At 38.0% G+C, this 19,555-nt stretch overlaps 1 protein-coding gene across 1 annotated transcript in view; it reads right to left on the bottom strand.

The window, feature by feature from the left end:
- PPL (periplakin) overlaps positions 1-19,555 on the bottom strand; it is a 43,501-nt gene that overhangs the window by 19,203 nt on the left and 4,743 nt on the right. Inside the window, exon 2 of the mRNA XM_074280423.1 lies at positions 3,531-3,630. Coding sequence (XP_074136524.1) covers positions 3,531-3,630 — 100 coding nt within the window. The remainder of the gene's footprint in view (positions 1-3,530; positions 3,631-19,555) is intronic.

Here is a 19,555-nt window from a genome sequence, read left to right on the forward strand (position 1 = left end):
TACTAGATTATAGGATTTCTTTAGAACTGGAAGGGATCTTAGAGGTCATCAATTTCAACTCCTTCATTTTGCAGACAAAAGAACCAAAGCAAAATCAGAACCAAAGTTCTGATTCTGAGGCAGGACCCCAAGTCCAATTTTCTTTTCTCTATTCACTATGCTGTCTGGTGGCCTCCACTAAGTATCTTTGAATGATGGTGGTTAAAAACTTATTTAATTCAGTGAAGGTATTTCTGCTATCTCTTCTCCATAGTGTCTATTACAGTGACGGGCACAAAGCAGTAGTTCAGTATTTGCTTGTTAACTAGCATTGCTGAATCCTCATGATTTCAATACAAACATTTTTAGTATAAAATTAGTTTTAGTTTCATGTGCTATAAATTAGCTTCTGCATATTGCCAATGATTATTTGTATACAGAGTAGCTTTTTAAAAGGTGTGCAAAAAACATTAAAACTAGCATAGAATGTGTGTCATCAAATAAGGAAATGGAGAGAGACAGAATCAGAGACAGAAGCAGTGTGAACAGATAAAGAGCCTTATTTCAGGGATCATAAAATAATAATAAAAGAGCCAAAGGAAATATGTTGGGAATGTATTTTGTGAAGGGTTTATAGAAATTCATGGAGAAGGATCTTATAAGAAGGTGTGAATGAAGGAGAATTGTATCTGTGAAGGAGGTATCCAATAAAACTCATGAAATCACAGTCATCAAAGTATAAAGTCAATTTTAGCATCTCCAACCATCCAGGATCCATTGGAACTGGCAAGCTCTTAGTTTTGATGAGAACTCTTAATATTGTTCTTTGTACCCTATATTCACAACTGGTATGATGCAACAGCTTTGCTTGGAGTGGAAACATCATTATTATCCCTTCAAGAAGCCAGCCTTATATTAAGGAGTATGCTGCTCATTCTTATCTCCTTGCCCCAGAGGAACTGTGGAGTAAGGAAAGATGAGAAAATGAAACCCAATGAATGAGATTGAAGGTGATTTGTAACAGAAATCAAAGGACAAGGTAAGAGGTTAAAAAAAGGATAAGTATGAAGGGTAGGGCATATGAGGTAAGAGAGAGGAAGAAGGGGAAATATGGGATGAGCATATTGCATTCATCTGCAAAGATAATTGAACCCATGGTAGCAGATGTGATTAATAAAGAAAGAGTATAAAGAAGATTGAGAAAAATGCCAAGGACAGAGTCTTGAGCAACATTCATGCTACAGGAGAAGGAGATTCATGATCCAGCAAAAGAGACTCAAAGAATAATCAGACAGGAGAAAAATCAGAAGGGAGCAGTATCACAGAAGCCAAGGGAAGAAGTAATATCCAGGAAGGGTTATTCAACAATATCAAAATTGCAACACTCAAATAGGCCGTAGAATTTAGCAGCCAAAAATCATTAACAACTATAAAGAGAGCACTTTCAGTCAAGTGGTAGAATTGGATGTCAGATAAGAATATAAGGGATAGAGGACTGAATGGTGAAGAAATGAATGCAGTAAGAATAGAAAATTCTTTCTAGGAGATTAGCAATGAAAAGGAGTAAGAATTAGAACATCTTTAGAGCCATGAGTGAAAATATAGCAGTGTTTTGTTTTTTTTTTTCTTTCTGAGGCAATTGGGTGACTTGCCCAAGATCACACAGCCAGGAAGTGTTAAATGACTGAAGACCAGATTTGAACTCAAGTCCTCCTGACTTCAGGACTGGGTGCTCTATCCACTGTGCCACCTAGCTACCCTGAGGGTTTTTAAGTATAGAGTAGGATAGTTGTGGGAACTCATTGATATTATATCAATGGCTCAGAATTTTAATAAAGAAATGACATCTAATTCTGATGGAAGTGGATATCTTCAACATAAAGAAGATCCAACTCACTTCCAGTTGATCAATGATGGACAGAAACAACTACACCCAGAGATGGAACACTGGGAAGTGAATGTAAATTGTTAGCACTACTGTCTATCTACCCAGGTTACTTATACCTTTGGAATCTAATACTTAATGTGCAACAAGAAAATGGTATTTACACACATATATTATATCTAGGTTATATTGTAACACATGTAAAATGTATGGGATTGCCTGTCATCGGGGGGAGGGAATGGAGGGAGGAGGGGATAATTTGGAAAAATGAATACAAGGGATAATATTATAAAAAATTACTCATACATATATTCTGTGAAAAATTCTAAATAAAAAAAAATGACATCTAAAGGAGAAGGAATTAAAGAAATCATTGAATACTCAACAAAGTTTGGAAAAGTCATTGCAGACATTGGAATGGACATTCAATCAAGGAAGAAAAAAAGGTTTATCAACTGGCAACCAGGGAACAGATTAGATAACAATAATTTGTAATGTACACAATAACTTCTTGCACTGACATTCAGAAGATGGGGTAAGAGAGAGAGGACTGAAAACAATGTGGATCACAACCTAGTATTTTCACTCTTTTTGTTGTTTGCTTTTTTTTTTCTTATTTTTTCCCTTTTGATCTGATTTTTCTTGTGCAGCATGATATTTGTGAAAATATAGAATTACATATGTTTAACATATATTGGATTACTTGCTGTCTAGAATGGGGGATGGGGAAGAAAAGAGGGAAAAATTTAGAACACAAGATATTATAAAGGGTGGATGTTGAAAATTATATATTTTTTGAAAATAAAAAGCTTTAATTAAAAAAAAAGTTAATGGACATCCTAGTATGTAGCTCAAGAAAAAAGAAGATGGGGTAAACTCTAGGTTGAATACTGGCAGGGTATGAACAGTAGTAGGACAAAGTAAGGGGTAAATAATGAGAACAATGTAGAATTGAATTGTTAACTACTGGATCAAGACTGTTAAGGGGAAAAAGTAAAGGGTAATGAAAGGGGTAAACGGAATGATAGGGGAACTGGAAGCTATGGTGAGAATGAAGGGTATTTATAGGAGGAATAAAGCAGAGGGAGAGATGAAGAGCAAGAGGTTTTAAGCAGAAAAGAATTTCAGATCAGAATCATGGAGACAGCTCAGTTATAGTTGCTGATAAATTGAGGTCTAAGTGATGATCAACCTTGTAGATCACTGAGCAAGTGAAAATGCTGTACCCTCAGAGCTCATATTTCCTTCTTCACTAATACAGCTGTTTGTGTTTTGGAAACAGCATTTCAGTTTTTGCAGGAATAGTCAATATAACACATGTTAGAGAGGAAGTCCTTTGGACATGGAATTAGATGTAGAAGTAGTTTCTTTCCTCACAGTCACTAAATTTAGATTAAATTACCTTCTTTCTTTGAATCACATTCAAGATCAGTTATGAAGTCTGAACTTGTCCCAAAGAGGTACAGAGGCAGTCAACACCTGATATAGCTAGATGTAAGGGAAAATGAATTTGGGAATCATGCACAGAACAAAAGAACAGCCAGCTCTGGGGTGGATTAGAACTTTCCAAAGAGGAACCACACAAGAGGGGTGAATTAATTGGTGTCAATAGAAATATAGTGGGATAAGATAGTGATTGTAGAATGGTAAAGGGCCTGATACTTACACTTTGCATCTTGGAGTCAGTATCCACGATGTTTCGCTCCACCTGATCAGCATTTTTTTGAAGTTGCTCAATCAACTCTGATAGCTCTTTACTGGAGATACTGTGAAGATAGGAATTGATGTTAAGAGCTTGTTTTCAAGAATCATTGGCAGAGACTTGCTCTTATGTTCTCCTAATGACAGAAACATAGCTTCTCAATTAGTCCCTCAATTTTTCCTGTTATCTCCCCTTTTTGAATAAGCTTCTGAGTTTACTCCTAGTTTCTCAATAGCCAGACTAAGAGATAGAGACTACTGAAATCACAGATCTGGGTGGAGTCTTTCTGTGATCTTGTTCATTTCCAGAGTAGACCCAAAAGAGGATTCTAGTAAGAGGATCAGTCCTCATGGTTCTCCTTAGTTGATTCCTATTGTAGTTGCAGCTAATCCCAGCCTAAAAATCAAATGAAATGCATAAAGCCCTTTGCAACCCTTAAAGTACCATAACATAAATGTCTATTATTATCATTAACACTTTTTGGCTAAAAAGTACATTCTTCACAACCAATTTGGAAAATGTGCAACATAAAGACTACTATTCTCATTTTATAGATCAAGAATCTAAGTTTAGAGAGATTTGATTTGCCTTATATATTTGATTTGTCTTGTGGCTGGAAAGTGATAACACTGTAATTTGAACCTAGGTCTCCTAACCATAATTTCACAATATATAAAATAGACTTTATTAGAATATATTTCAAATGAATGATTGGTGATTTCTAGAAAATAGTGATCCAAAAAGCTAGCATGACTTTTATCAAGATCATACAACTAGAAGAAAATCAAGAAACTGGGGAAAAATCTTTACAGTAAGTATCTCTGTTTTAAGTCTCATTTCTAAAACATGGGGAATTGAATAAAATTTACAAGAATAAGAGTCATTTCTCAATTGATAAAATGATCAAAGAATATGAGTAGGCAGTTTTTAGAGGGAAAACAATAAAGCTATCATTAGCCACATGAAAAAATACTTTAAATCACTAAATTAGAGATTTTCAATTAAAGGTATACAAATCATGCATTTACTGATAATAAATTTATTTTAAATCAGTTCTTTGATATACATATAGTTGTGTCATTTATTAAAAATGAAAGCAAATTTACATGCTAATGAGTTGGATGTGCTTGTTTATTTTACACAAAGGATTAAATCTTAGTGGAATATTTGATACCTTTTACAATTGCCAATTTTTTTGCAATCTCTACATTGTTATGGGACCCCATATAGGATCACAACCCACAGTTTTTTTTTTAACTAGTATTTTATTTTTTCAAATACATACAAAGGCAGGTTTCACATCTTTGCAAAATCTTGTGTTCCAAATTTTTCTCCATTTATCTCTTCCTTCCTCCTCCTTAAGGCAACAAGCAATCTGATATAGCAACCCACAGTTTAAGAAGCTTCTCTTTAGGCAACCATCTAAGACTTTTAAGTATCTGGGAGTTCCTTTTGCTAATGAAATCAAAGGTCCACACTCTTTAAACCCTACTTCACTAGTAGTTCAGTGGAATGTTATAGATACCTAGATTTAGATCTGTCAACTTGCAGAATGTTCTCTAGTGGAGTGCCCCTAAGAATTGTCCTTAGTTGTGTGTTGTTTAATGTTTTCATTATCATATTTGCAGATGTCACAAAGCCAGGAGGGGGAGCTAATACTTTGAATAATAATGTTAGGAACCAAAAAGATCTCAGCAGGCCAGAACAATGGGACACATCTAATAAAGTGATATCTAAGGTAAATGTAAAGTCTTACATACAGATTCAAATAATCAACTTCACAATCTCAAGTATAAAATAGTAGGAGGGATAGTTACATTATAGTTCATATGGAAAAAATCTGAAGGTTTTAGTGGACTGCAGCTCTCTGTGAATAATGTAAAATGGCAGACAAAAAATTTTAATGTCATCTTATGCCAATTAAGAGAGCCATGGTGTCCAGAATAAATATGAAGTATTATATTTAATTCAGGGCACCACATGTAAAGGATGGATATGAACCAGAAAGCATACATCAGAGGGCAATAAGGATGATGAGGGAATTTAACTATGATTGAAATAACTGAAAATGCTTAGTTTAGAGAAGGAAAGTTTTAGGGGAAGCCAGTAGCTACTATCTTCAAGAACTTGAAGGGCTGTGATGAGGAAGAGGTTTTAAACTGGTTCTTCAGGGCTCAAGAAGATAGAAGCAGGAACAATGAATAGAAGTTGCAGCAAGGTAAAATATAACTAGATGAAAAATTTCCTAATGCAATGAAATCAGCCATCTCTCGTGGTAATGGGTTCCTCCTCAGTAGAGATTTTCAGATGGGAATGTTATCACAAGATTTGTTTTGAATTAAATGGCCTGTGAACTTTCAACTTGGAAATTTGGCCATTCTTCAAATCTTTGATCTCAAGAAACTTACAGTGTACTTGGGGAGAGGAGACCCATTCCAAAAAATTAACAAGAAAACAAAACAAGATACTAACATAAAAAAAAATCATAGATTATTAAGTACCAAATAAGTAGGGTAGGAAATAAACCCCATGAATTCAGAGATGGGAGAGATAATTGTAGGTTGAAATTTTCAAGGAAACCTCCATGAAAGAGGCAGATCTTGAAGGATTATCTAAAATGTGGATAGGCAAGAATTAGGTCTTATTTTGCAATACCCTTAAATCAGAGAGATTAGTAGAAAGACTAAGGGAAGGATGCTAATTGAAAATTTCAGTGTTAGACAAACTCGGGAATATAAAGTTTTTTCATATAAAATTTTCAGCTATCCCTAATTTAAACGAGCCTTCTCTACTGTAAAATTTTTCTCTGGTATTTTAGGGTTGACTGACCTTAACTCCATTGACTTTGCCTGACTTTCACTGTTGGGCTGTAAATAATTCTAATCCCAAATCATCCATTCTTTGTCCAGTTTGTATGGTGTCTGATCTACCTCCTCCCTATCTTAATATCATGACACAGAGAAACCATGTTCTTACTAAAATAATTCAAATAACCAGTGACTGCTCTCTTCTTTGAAGGAACTAAAGTATTAGGAGGGGGATTTTGCCTCTCCTCTTATTCACTCACTTAGCCCTAAGCCTCAATGTCATATACACACCAGGCTGGTTCCAAAACCAGTTCTCTAGTCTTTACCTCCCCATTGCCTTCATCAGGTATAGAATAGGGCTTTTGGACCCCACCTCGGATTATTTTTCAAACAAAGAAAAATCTTTGCCACCCAAGATTTGAGTGATTCTGCTGACATAGTGGTCAGTTCTGTGGGCTTGGTGGCTTGCATTCAGGAGAAAGGATGAAAATTAAAGCCTAGAAGGATTCCAAGGCCAGATCCTGTCTTTGGAAATGTAGGCACCATCCAACACTGCTTGAGACCAGAGAGATTTAGCTTCCAAGATGCCTACTTTGGCCATAGCTTTCTTTCACATAGCCCTGGAGTACAGAAATAGAGCAAGTATCTATAAAGCAAAATGGTCCTAAATCCTCCTTCCTTTTCTATGATTGAGGATGACCTAGAATCATATAATCCATAGAATGTTAGAACTGGAAGGGACCTTTAAGAGATGATCTAGTGCAAGCCACATATATACATGTGAGTGCATTTATGCATTTTGTATGTAATTTTGTGAGTGGTTTGAATTCTGGTGCCAGGAGGTGCCTGGAATGTGGGAGGGACCTGGAATTTGGAGTGAGTGAGGTAGAGCTCCTCCAAGTTCCAGAAACCTGTAGAGCCAGTCAAAGCTCTTTCATCTTTGTAATGAATATGTATTTGGGCAGCCAGATGTTTCACCCAGTCTGTCAGAATGGCTGATGGAGCTGATAGGGGCCCCTCCCTACCATCCACTTAGCACCAGCCCTGTTTCTGTTCCCACCCTCCCACAGTCCAGTACAGAATGGTAATCATCTTAGGAAAGAATAGGAAGGACCCCTAGAGAAGGTAAAGAGGGATGGAGCTGAAAGAAAAGAGGCCCTTGGAGATAAAGAAAAAGGAAATGAAAAAAAAGAAGGTGGACCCCAATGCAAATAGGTAATCCACACATTTTTTTTTTCTATTCCACTCACTGCTTTTTTCACATAATTTGGCACACAGTAGGCAAAAAGAAGTCATTAGTAGATTGATTTTCTAGAATAAAACAGCTGGAAGCAATATAAATCAGTCTTGCTTTCCACTCATTTACCCCAATGCATTCAGGATAGAAGGAATAACCCTGGCCTTTCAAATCCTTATATAGAGGCTGAGAATAGGTGCAAGCAAGAGAGATTGGAAGCCTATGCCATCAATCTCATCCCATATCCCCAAAACTCAAACTGGGTCCCTCTTCTCTGTCCTAAGGAAGGAAGAAATAAAAAGGGCTATAGAAGACACTCCAGTTATCCAAAATTCTGCTGGTCATAGAGCTAAAAAAAATTTATAATAGCCACAAATTATTGAAAAACTTTATTCACTGGAACTGACCCAGGAAGTTGAATTAAATGCTGGCCCTTTTTAAAGGAACAATCCAAAAACAAAGGGACAATCATAGAAAATAGGCATGAGGGAAGGAAAGGAGGTAGTTTCTCATCTAGGGAGGGGCAACCAAGTCAAGTGAAAGACCAGCATCACTTAGAAGATGGACCATGGAGGGTGAGGCAGAACTGGAGCTAGGTCTCCAGGAGATAACCCTTTTATATTTCCCTGTGTTTGAGTTTGATGCTGAAGAATATGTAGTCAGTCTGCAGAGGCCAGGGAGATTCCAAGGCTTTATTTCACAATAGCAGTCAGGAAGAGTGGGTGTAATAATGGAGAACAGATTCAGAATACATTTCTCCAGAGTATCAGACCTTGTTTTCTTCTCTTTTGGCTTGTTATACTAGAACATGGATTGTTTCCAGGAAGATTCAGGGAGGGTCTCTATCCAGGGTGGTAAAGGGGAATTCTTGTTTACTCATTCTGTTTACAATATATTTACTATATTCCGTGGTAAAGAGGGGAACACTTTGGTCCAACTCAAGACCCAGGAGGGCTGAACTGTCTCTTATTGGCCTAGACATAGAAGTCATAATTCTCTGGAATGGTTTTTTTCAAAATTGACACTGCTCCAGGATAGTGTTTAAAGGACACAGAATAACCAAACCCAGCACTATCTGAGTTTGAAACCTTAGGTGCTAATACAAAACAACCTCTTCTTTGTCTCTCTCTCTCTCTCTCTCTCTCTCTCTCTCTCTCTCTCTCTCTCTCTCTCTCTCTCTCTCTCTGTGTGTGTGTGTGTGTATGTGTGTGTGTGTGTATGTTGGGGAGGTGGAGATTTGAGGAGCCAAAGGTAAAAGAAACAGGAACCTTTCCAGCACAGATCCAGAATCCCTGGTTTACTTTCCTAGTGACTTACAATCAAAAGCTCTGTGGAAGCAATGCAAAGGAGGAGAAAGTAGAACAGTTGAAAATGGGGGAAACTCCTAAGGTTTCCTCCAGGTTCCATCACTGCCCACTATGGAAAACATGGTTATTGTTCTTGGATTCAAAAAGAGAAGAGAAAATGCAACGCTTTCCCTTTTTTGCAAGGTGTGGGGGGAATCTATGGATGTAGAACATTTCATATGATGTTAGATTTAATTGAATTAACAAAGCTTTTTCTCTCTTTTCCTTTTTAAATCTTTATTTCAGGAAATGGCTCTCTGGATAAGAGAAGGGAAAGGGATATATTTGGAAATTCAGGTGATCTAAAAACAAATTATAATTTTTTCCCCTAAAAGATAAAATGTGAAAGAGGAAAATCCTGATCAAAATAGGTCAGAAAATTCTCCTTTTTAAAAAGTTTGACTAAAACTATCTGTTTAACTTACTATTTATAAGAAAAAACATAGCTTTTAACTATGGGAATATCCTGTCAAATCCTCACTGCTTTAATTTTCTCAGTATATCACAGAGTCTTATTTTATGTATAAAAAGATTGAAATAAGAGTTGACAAGCAATTCCTCCCCATACAGTCTGTCTGACAGAACTAGAAAAAACCAATCTTGTTGCATTAACCTGTCCTCCAGCTTCCTACATATTTTGGAGTTGGGTCTGTGAACCTTTTATGGCTATTACAAGAACCAGTATCCATGGCATGATGTAAGAACCAGCTGGCACTTTAAGAACTAAAAAAAGTGACCTGGAATACTCAGACTATTTGAGCTGATTCTTTAACAGGCTGGAACAGGCTCTTGTTTAGAGTTCTGGAAGTATCTTTGACACTGAAGTAGGAAATTTGGAAATAACAGCAATATTTAGAAATCTCTGTTCAAACATCTGGAGCTGCTCTTAAAACAAAGAGATAAAATGAAAAACTTATTGTTAATGGAGATTTAATTAGAACTTTATAATCCTCCAGCCCCAAACTTTCAACAAACTATAACAGAACCAGATTGGAATGCAAAATATCAACTTCCTGCAAAATCCTCTTCTGTTTCCATCTTCATTTAAGTAGCTACCTAGATTGAGTGGGTTTTTGGGGGTGGGGAAAGGATGGGTCAGTGTTCATCACCAGGAGGCTGTAAAGGAAGATGGAAAGAGAGCTGAGTTTGAGTCATGGGACTTGGAGGATATCTTGGCACTGATACTTACTATTTATGTGAGCTTAGAGAAATCACTTTACTTTTTTGGTCTGGAGCAACTTTTGTAAAATGATTTATATGTGTAATCTGTAGTGGTCTTGTTTCACTATCAAAGCCTGATCTGTTTGCAATGATGGGGGAAGTAATGGTAGGAAGAATTTGGACACGAAGGTATTCAGAATAACACTTTCTTTATAAACTACAGTTTTCACTCTTGACCTGGGAGCAACTGGCAACAAGATTCTAACCTAGGGAAAAGAGATATGCTGCTAAGCACTCTTCTCCTGGCAACAGCTGGTCCTTCCACATGCCTTGTTAGGTAAATTGCACTTATTGTCCCTCAGAGGAAAAAACCCAAGGATGTGAGTTTGGCTCTCCAGAGGTCACCATCATCCCCAGAAGAGAACGTGTAACCAACAGGAGAAGAGCTGCAACCTGGGGCCATTTTTGTGGGGGTGTGATTCAGAGCCCGTACTTTGAACTGAGAGCTCCTTTTGCTTAAAGGCTTTTGGCAGGACCTCTAGATACTTATGTACCTATTTTAGAGGAGCAGAGCTTAGGTATGAAATCCCCAAACTGCAACTTTTGGCTTTCTGCCCCGGGTTATGGCCAGCCCTACTGGCCTGCCCGCTCTGGAGCCTACCTCTAAGGCTGTATCTGCCAGTCCAACTGTGACCACCTATGACTGAGAAAAGCAATCCCTGAGCACCTGGGTCAGTCCCTCCTCTCAACTGCATCCAACCATATCTTGCTACTTGGGCTGGGAGCACCAGGTCACAAAGTGCATCCATGATTAAAATACACTTGCTGGGCCATACCAATTATCTACAATTTTTTTTTTGAAATTTTCTTATTCTCTATTATTGCTCTGTAAGAAATGACCAGCAGGAGGAATACAGAGAGGCTTGGAGAGACTTACATCAACTGATGCTGAGTGAAATGAATAGAACCAGAAGATCGCTGTACACTTCAATGCTGTATGAAGAGGTATTCTGATGGAAGTGGATATCTTCAACATAGAGAAGATCCAACTTACTTCCAGTTGATCAATGATGGACAGAAACAACTACACCCAGAGAAGGAACACTGGGAAGTGAATGTAAATTGTTAGCACTACTGTCTATCTACCCAGGTTACTTATACCTTCGGAAGCTAATACTTAATGTGCAACAAGAAAATGGTATTTACACACATATATTGTATCTAGGTTATATTGTAACACATGTAAAATGTATGGGATTGCCTGTCATCGGGGGGAGGGAATGGAGGGAGGGGGGATAATTTGGAAAAATGAATACAAGGGATAATATTATTTAAAAAATTACTCATGCATATATACTGTGGGAAAAAATTCTAAATAAAAAAAAATAAATAAATAAAAAGAAATTTTCTTATTCTCGAGGCAGCTAGGTGGCACAGTGGATAGAGCACTAGCCCTGAAGTCAGGAGGACCTGAGTTCAAATGTGGTCTCAGACACTTAACACTTCCTAGATGTGTGACCCTGGGCAAGTCACTTAACCCCAACTGCCTCAGCAAAAAACAAAAACAAAAAACCAACCAATCAAACAAACAAAAATAAAACAAAAAACAATTCTCTTATTCTCTCTAGATCTGCTGGAGGGGATTAATAAGAATCAGAAAGCTCTGTTCCCTTTCCAAATCATGCCGGCTCTCCCCCTTCCTCTTCTCAACTGGATTTCTCTTGCCATGCAATGATAGATGGGAGTCTGACTTGGATTCTACAATGTGAGAATGAGGCCACCTTTTTGACAGGGCCAGCTCACCTTACTTTGGGGCTGCTAAACAGTTCTCCTGAGGGACTAGGCTTGTGTTTTAAATAATCTGGGCTGGATTGGAGCCCAGGATAGAGATAATGTAGCTTTTCATCAGGCTCCAGGCCAGCTATTTTTACCTGCACAGTCTCTGTCCCCTGGCACCACCCCTCCTGGCCCCCAGCTGCCTTTAAACACCTCCAAGGGAAGTTTTCGAAACTCAGTATGAAAGAGTCCGATGTTCCCTCTTGGGGAGGTTCAGCAGAACATTGGCCTGAGAGCTTTGGGACAGGGTGTGCTCTATGGAAATACTCCTTGCCATAACCAATTTCATTTTGTGTTTCTGGCCCTGAGTCAGTCCCCAGCTCTTAGTCACATCTATAATCTGGCAGAATCCTCCCTTTTGGGGTTAATTTCATCTCAGAAACTTCATGAAGGGCCAGGGAAGATGGGTGGTGAGGGATCAAAGCCCCAGCCTACAGAGCTGGTATTTCTGGAATGTGGCTATGTCCACACCTCTCTGACACCCATTTTTTACCTCTTTCCCTCCTCACATCCTACAATGGCAGCTGGGTTCTGGCATGATGATTGCAGATCAGAGAAGGTTAGAGCTAGAAGAAACCTTAGCGATCATTTTGACCAACCCTCTCATTTTTCAGATAAGGAAACTGAGGTGAAGAGGGAATGAAATAGCATATCCAAGACACACTGCTATTTTAGTCATAGACCCTAGGATTCAAACCCAGCAGTCCTAATTCTTAGTGATAGTGTCCTTTACACTACACTATGTTCTTGCCCCAGTGGACTTTGGCTTATAGTGTTCATTTCATTCAATCAGTTGATCCTGGCTCATAAGAGTGTCCAGGGCTCTGGAAAAGTTAATGGGGATGAGAGGGTGGTATAAATCATACCAGGGGAAAAATGGTTCTTCCCTCTAGGATCTATTTTCCTGAAACTTATCTTTTCCCTCCCATCCATACACCTCCAACTCCTTCAATGTACATACTCCCCCTTTATATTCAAATTTTAGAGAACAGCATCATGGGGCAGCTAGGTGCTAGAGTGCCTGACAGATTCACAGTCATCTTCCTGAATTTGAATTTGGTCTCAGAACTTAACTAGCTGCGTGACTCCTGAAGCAAAGAATCATAGAATCAGATTTAGAGCAGAAAAGGACTTACGGGTCATCTACTCCCATCCATTCTTTTAACAGATGGGGAACATGAGGCTCAAAGATTTGCCCAAAAGTAGCAGACATGGAATTCAAGAAAATTTGAAACCAGATCCCTTGATGGTAAATTCAGTTTCTTTTCATGGGTTAAACCAGTGAGGGATTAAACCAGAACTTTATGAGATAAAGCAGGTAGAGTGCATAGCACTGTGCCTTACATAGAAGCCGGGCATAAGAAATGTTTGGCAAATGGGAATTATGTTAAGAGTGTGTCCTAGCTCTTTTCAACAATGAGATGATTCAGGCCAGTTTCAATGGTCTTGTGATGAAAAGAGCCATCTGCATCCAGAGAGAGGACTGTGGGACTGAGTGTATAACCACTATGAGTGGATCATAGTATTTTCACTCTTTTTGTTGTTTGCTTGCATTATTTTCTTTCTCATTTTTTTCCTTTTTGGTCTGATTTTTCTTGTATAGCATAATATGGAAATAAGTATAGAAGAACTGCCCATGTTTAACATATATTAGATTACTCGCTATCTAGGGGAAGGGGGTAGGAGAAAAGGGAGAGAAAAAAAAATTGGAACACAAGGTCTTGCAAGGGTGAATATTGAAAATTATCTATGCATATCTTTTGAAAATAAAAAGTTTTAATTAAAAGAATAACAAAACAACAAAAAAAGAGTGTGCCCTAGAATGGCCACTGACATGACCCTACCTAAACCCCCTTATATTCTAATTGCTGAGAATGACATCCATTTTTCTGGCCTTATTTCATAAATTTCAAATAAATATTAGTCAATGAGGTGCAGGTCAAATGTAAATTTGCTAGATATAAATGTCCAGTCACAGAAAACTTTGGTTCAGACTTGACATTATTCAGATAAGGAATATCAAGTTCCTCTACAATATAATCTATTCTATAATTTATTACCTTAGAAAATCTCTTGAGGTATTGAAAAGATAAGTGACTGGTCCAAGATCACCCAGCTAGCACTATCAAAGGCTGAGCTTGCCTTCCTGCTCTAAGGTGAGCACTCTCTCCATTTACTTAAATTGCTTCTCAGATACCATAATGCTGGAATAACAATATTATTGAACAACCAGCCAGAGCCTATCATTAGGACAACTTAATCCTCCAAGTGGAATAGCATATATGGGGGAAAGGGAGGAATAGAGAATGGTGGTAAATTGAGACTGAAACACAATATAATATTCACAAATGAGAAACCAGGCCTCTCATTCCCAGGCTGTGCCTGGCTTACAATGCCTTACATCCCTCGTTTCTTCAAACAGGTTGTACTGGTGAAGAATGAGGTTAGAATGGAATTCTTCCATCTGGTTCTTTTTCCCTTGCTCTGACTGCCAGGAGACATTAAATAGCATGTCATCTTCTTAATTCCTCTTCCTTGTCTACAGCCATATGGTATAGAATTTGAGCTCAAATGGATTTTTAGAGATCCTGCCCAACTCCCCTCATTTTTATCGATAGGGAAACGGAGGTAAACAGTTTTGAAATGATTTGTCCAGAATCACATGGGTGATAAGTCAAGGAATCAGCTCTTGAACGTGGGCTTTGGACTCCCAAGTTCCACTGCCTTTTCCATTTATTATGGGACAAGTGGGTAGGCTCCCTTAGCAAGGCTTTGGCAAATGGGAGAGCATATTTTGTTCATTTTAGAAACTAATCACCTGGGTTTCTACCAAGAGTCAGTTTGTTAGAGCCATTTGAATTATGCCTTTTGTGATCTTGGGCAAGTCACTTAAAACTCCTGTAGACTTCATTTTCCACTTCAAAAAAGGAAGGGGCTGAACAAAATAATAAGATCATAGATTGAAAGCTAGAAAGAAAGAACTTTACATGTCATTCAATCTAAGTGCTTCATTTTACAGAGGAGTAAGCCAAAGCCAGGGAATGATAAATTATAGCTAGCATTTATTTAGTACTTTATTAAGGTCTGCAAATCATTTTACAAATATAATCTCTCTTTTTAAAAATAGTATTTTATTTTTCTCAATACATGTAAAGACAGTTTTCAACATTCATTTTTGTAATTTTGTATTCTAAGTTTTTCTCCCTTCCTTCTTTACTTTCTCCCTCTCCACGACAGCAAGCAATCTGATATATGTTAAACATGTGCAATTCTTTTAAACATATTCCTATATTTTACAAATATAATCTCATTTAATTCTCTCTTTTATATAATAATAGCCTTTTATTTTTCAAAATACAAGCAGTTTTCAACAGTCACTCATTTGAGTCCCTCAATAACTCTGGGAGATAGATAGGTTCTATTATTATTCCCATTTTACAGAAGAGGTGGTTAAATGACTAGCAATCACACAGCAAATAGGTGTCCAAAGCTTGATTTGAACTCAGATCCTGATTCCAAGTCCAGTTCTCACTGCAACACATGGCTGAATGAAGATGTAATGAGAATGGTGTTCTGGCTCCAAAAATCACTGATTTTCACATTGAACCATATGAGGAACCCCTTTAATTCTAAAGCCATGATCCTCTGAATAAATACTTGTTGACTGATTAATTAAAATAATACTCTCCCCACAGGAAACTTCTAGGTAATTAGAGTGAATTACTGTAATGATAGGTATTAATCAGAAAGGCGGAATGTAATTGGTGAAGCAGCAAAGCTTTGCTTAGTTTAATAATTGGATCCTTTCCCTCTATATGACACCAAAGCCAACATGACATGGGGTTTGAAAAGGCTACCACATTTTTCATGGCTCAAGTTAGATAGCTTTGATCCCCTGACCAGAGATAGACATTGGTACCCTTTACTTTCTCATAATGGGCATGTAGCATAAATCCCCTGTGATAGGATATAAGGAGGTTAAAGGTGACAATTTCCTCCAGGGTTCCAGTCTATCCCCCTTTCCTTAAAGGTGGTCTAAGAGACAGGGCTATAATAGTGGTCAGAGAATAATAAAACCCTTTAAATTAAAATGTTATTAGACTTGTCCAGGAGCAGCTAGGTGGTGAAGTGTATGATAGAGCACTGAGCTTGTAATCAGGAACACTCTTCAAGAGTTCAAAATTAGCCTCAAATACTTACTGGGGGAAAAAAAAGGCTAAGGTCTCCAGTGGACATCTTCAATTATCCTGATCTATATTTTGCCACTGGACCCAAGATGGCTTTGGAGAAAAGAGAGGCTGGCAACTTTGCCACACCCTCTCTCAAATTAGATGTGTTCCTACTTACAGACAGGGGACCCCTTGAAGAATTTAGGGCATAGTTATCATCCTGGAAACAGAGACAAACAGATATTAACTGATTGCTTAAGATCACACAATTAAGTGTGGATTTGAACTCATTATCTCCCTGATTCCAAGCCTAGCACTCCATTTCCTATACTCCTCCAGGGGCTAAGTGGACCATCGGAGTCACTTTATTTTACCATTTCTATTCTACACTAAGTATCAAGTAAAGACTTCCTGATGTCATTGGTCCTCTTCAAGAACAAAGGATAAACAAGAACAAATACTAGCCCTGAGATGTGATTCTGGACAAGCCATTTAACCCTGTTTACCTCAGTTTCCGTATCTGTAAAGTGAATTGGAGAAGAAATGGCAAACCACTCCAGTATCTTTGCCTAGAAAACCCTAAATGAAGTCACAAAGATTTGGACAGGACTGAAGAACAACAGGAATAATAAATATTTACTGAATTGAATATGCTGTAGACTATGATGCAGAGAAATTCTTGTTCAGGTATGGTCTACACTGACCTAGAGGTCCCTTGGACATTGCTACTCTGTGATTAATGTCCTTAAGGAATTTGCAACCATTTAGATTTAGCTCAGGCTGCATTCCATGGTTCCCCTGTAGATTTCTCACAGTGTTAGTTATTTCAAAGACAGTACAGTAAACACATGTTCAGCTTTTTTCTCACTGACATTTGAAACATAAGAGCAGTCTCAGACTTCTAAACCTAGTTCCTTGAGTAAAAAGTCTGATTTTCTCAAGACAGAAGATAATTTAAATCTTCAAAGATGTCAGCCCCAAACCTAAATCCAACCAGACTACAAATGAATTTTGAAAAGTTCATTTCTGCTTTAGTTTCATATGCATCTCTTCAGAAACAAGCAGAACAGCCAGTGAATTTTACTCTCTACTTTCTTGTTTATCTAATAAGACTTGACATAAACCCTCTGCCCAGGGAAGGAAGAAAGGGAGGCCAATTTTAGGATTGATTCTCATTATAGGGTAGAAATAGTAAAATAAATGGCCCACTCTTACTCTGATGGCCCACTTAGCCTTCTGGGGAGGTATTGGAAATGGAGTACTGGGCTTGGAGTTAGGGAGATTTGAGTTCAAATGTTGGTTCAGACATTTACTAGCTGTGTGACCTTAGGCAGTCAGTTAATATCTTTTTTTCCAGGTGATAACTATGCCCTAAACTCTTCAAAGAGTCACCTGAGGAAGTCTTTTGTCTGTAAATAGGAACATGTTTAATATAATCTAACTAGAGAAGAATATGTTCTATCTCCATTTAAATAAGTAAATATGAGTCTTTTCAACCATAAAATGGGGACCATCAAAATACCTACCGCTCAGGATTGTTGCCAGGAGAAATGAGATATTTGTAGAGATGCTTACTAAATGCACTTTTTTCTTCCTTTTCTATCACCCAACTTTGTTACAATTAATAGCTCTGGAGTAACAAGATGTGGGTTCAAATTCTGCCTCTGCTGCTTATTACTTGTGTGTGGAAGTCACAATCTTCCTGGACTTTAGTTTCCTTATCTGGCTTGAACTAAATGACTCTGGTAGTTTTTTTCCACCTTTGAGTTTATAATTCCAATGTCTTTAATAGTTCTCTGGTATAGTTAACTGGCTAATAACCCAATAGAATCAGGAATGGTTAATTTGTGCACTCTAGCAAAAGTTTGAAAATTGTGCTCCTGTGGGTCCATGCAGAGTCAACATGGCATACATAAAATAAAGAGAGTCAGGAAAAGCCTGTATTTTGTATACTGGCTAAGTGATCATGGGCAAGGGAATTCTCTTAAGACTATCTTTTGCAGAGCAAGTGTCTGAACTGTTAGTGAAAATTTCTCCCTAAGAATTGTCTCTTCCAATGAAAATATCATGGCTAGTCCCCAAAACGTGAAGTGACCCCATAAAGTAAGTACCAGCCTGCCATGAAAAGAAGAATTTTCTAGAATTTGAATATTTACATTTATAGAAAGTAATACTAAAAAGTATTCTTCAGCACATCTCCATTTATTCAATTCAATTAAATAAATATGTGCTGAGCACCTACTGTGCACCTGACACTGATGGGAAGTGTATTTTTACCTTGACTACAACTAATCTTAGTTCTGCTCACAGTCCTTCACTCAGAGGATAACCCCCCTGTTCTGCCTACAATCTCATTAGCTATATTAGCTTTTATTCTATTAGGGAGAGCATAATTTACTCCTAAACTTCCTTTCCACCTAAGTTCTTAAACCGGAATTTCTTACTTCATAATATCTACGGGACCTGCTTGTTTCTCCTCCCTCTGCTTCAATATGTTCTCCTTCATTTCCTCCTTTTGACTCTAGCCTTTGCCCCTCCTTTTTCTGGGTCTCACTTCCTCCCCAGCCCCTATTCCAGAATTTTCTGTCACTCAGGAGCAACTTTGGGAACATGTGAAATAAATTACCACTCCTATTCAGTTCACATACCTTTTTTCTTAGGCCAGCCTAGAACACCACCTTACATCCACCTTCTGACTGTAATTGACTATTTCATGGCTTGTCCTACAGCTTTAAAAATAAAAACTGTAGTGTGTGTGTGTGTGTGTGTGTGTGTGTGTGTGTGTGTGTGTGTGTGTGTGAGAGAGAGAGAGAGAGAGAGAGAGAGAGAGAGAGAGAGAGAGAGAGAGAGAGAGAGAGAGAGAGAATAGATGAATTTTGATCAGCTCACATGTGTTCCTAGGGGATTCCTCAGACGACCCCTTAAAGAGTTTAGGGCATAATTATCACCTCAGAAGGAAACCCATTGGACTAAAACAAAAAGTACAGTTTTCCAGCTACGGATACTTAAAACAGGTTGCAGCAAGCCTAGAGGGAGGAGTATTGGGCTATCACAGGCAGAACATATACTAGTAGAAGGGAGGGTGTGGCACTTTCTAGATTTTAAATCTCATCTCAATAAAACCAGAAATTTCATCAAAATAATCCCTTTATTTCTTCTCCCCCATGAAATTTTCTGTCCTCCCCTATCCCACTTTTCTCCTTTCCAGGGCTATCAGAGAGCTGGCTTCTGGAATAAGGGAAGGAAAGGTTTAAGTGATCCATTTTCAGGGATGCTGGGGGGCGTTTCTGCTGAAACTTGCAGAAAATACTGGTTCAATATTTCCCAGATATTTTTATATGTCATTATCTCTTGGAATCTGAGTAGAGGGGGGAAATTGGGGCACAAACAGTGATATGCTGATTGATGCTTAATAACAGGCTCCCCTAAAAGC

The sequence above is a fragment of the Sminthopsis crassicaudata genome, chromosome 1, assembly GCF_048593235.1.
Source record: "Sminthopsis crassicaudata isolate SCR6 chromosome 1, ASM4859323v1, whole genome shotgun sequence".
In the NCBI taxonomy this organism is placed as follows: Eukaryota; Metazoa; Chordata; class Mammalia; order Dasyuromorphia; family Dasyuridae; genus Sminthopsis; species Sminthopsis crassicaudata.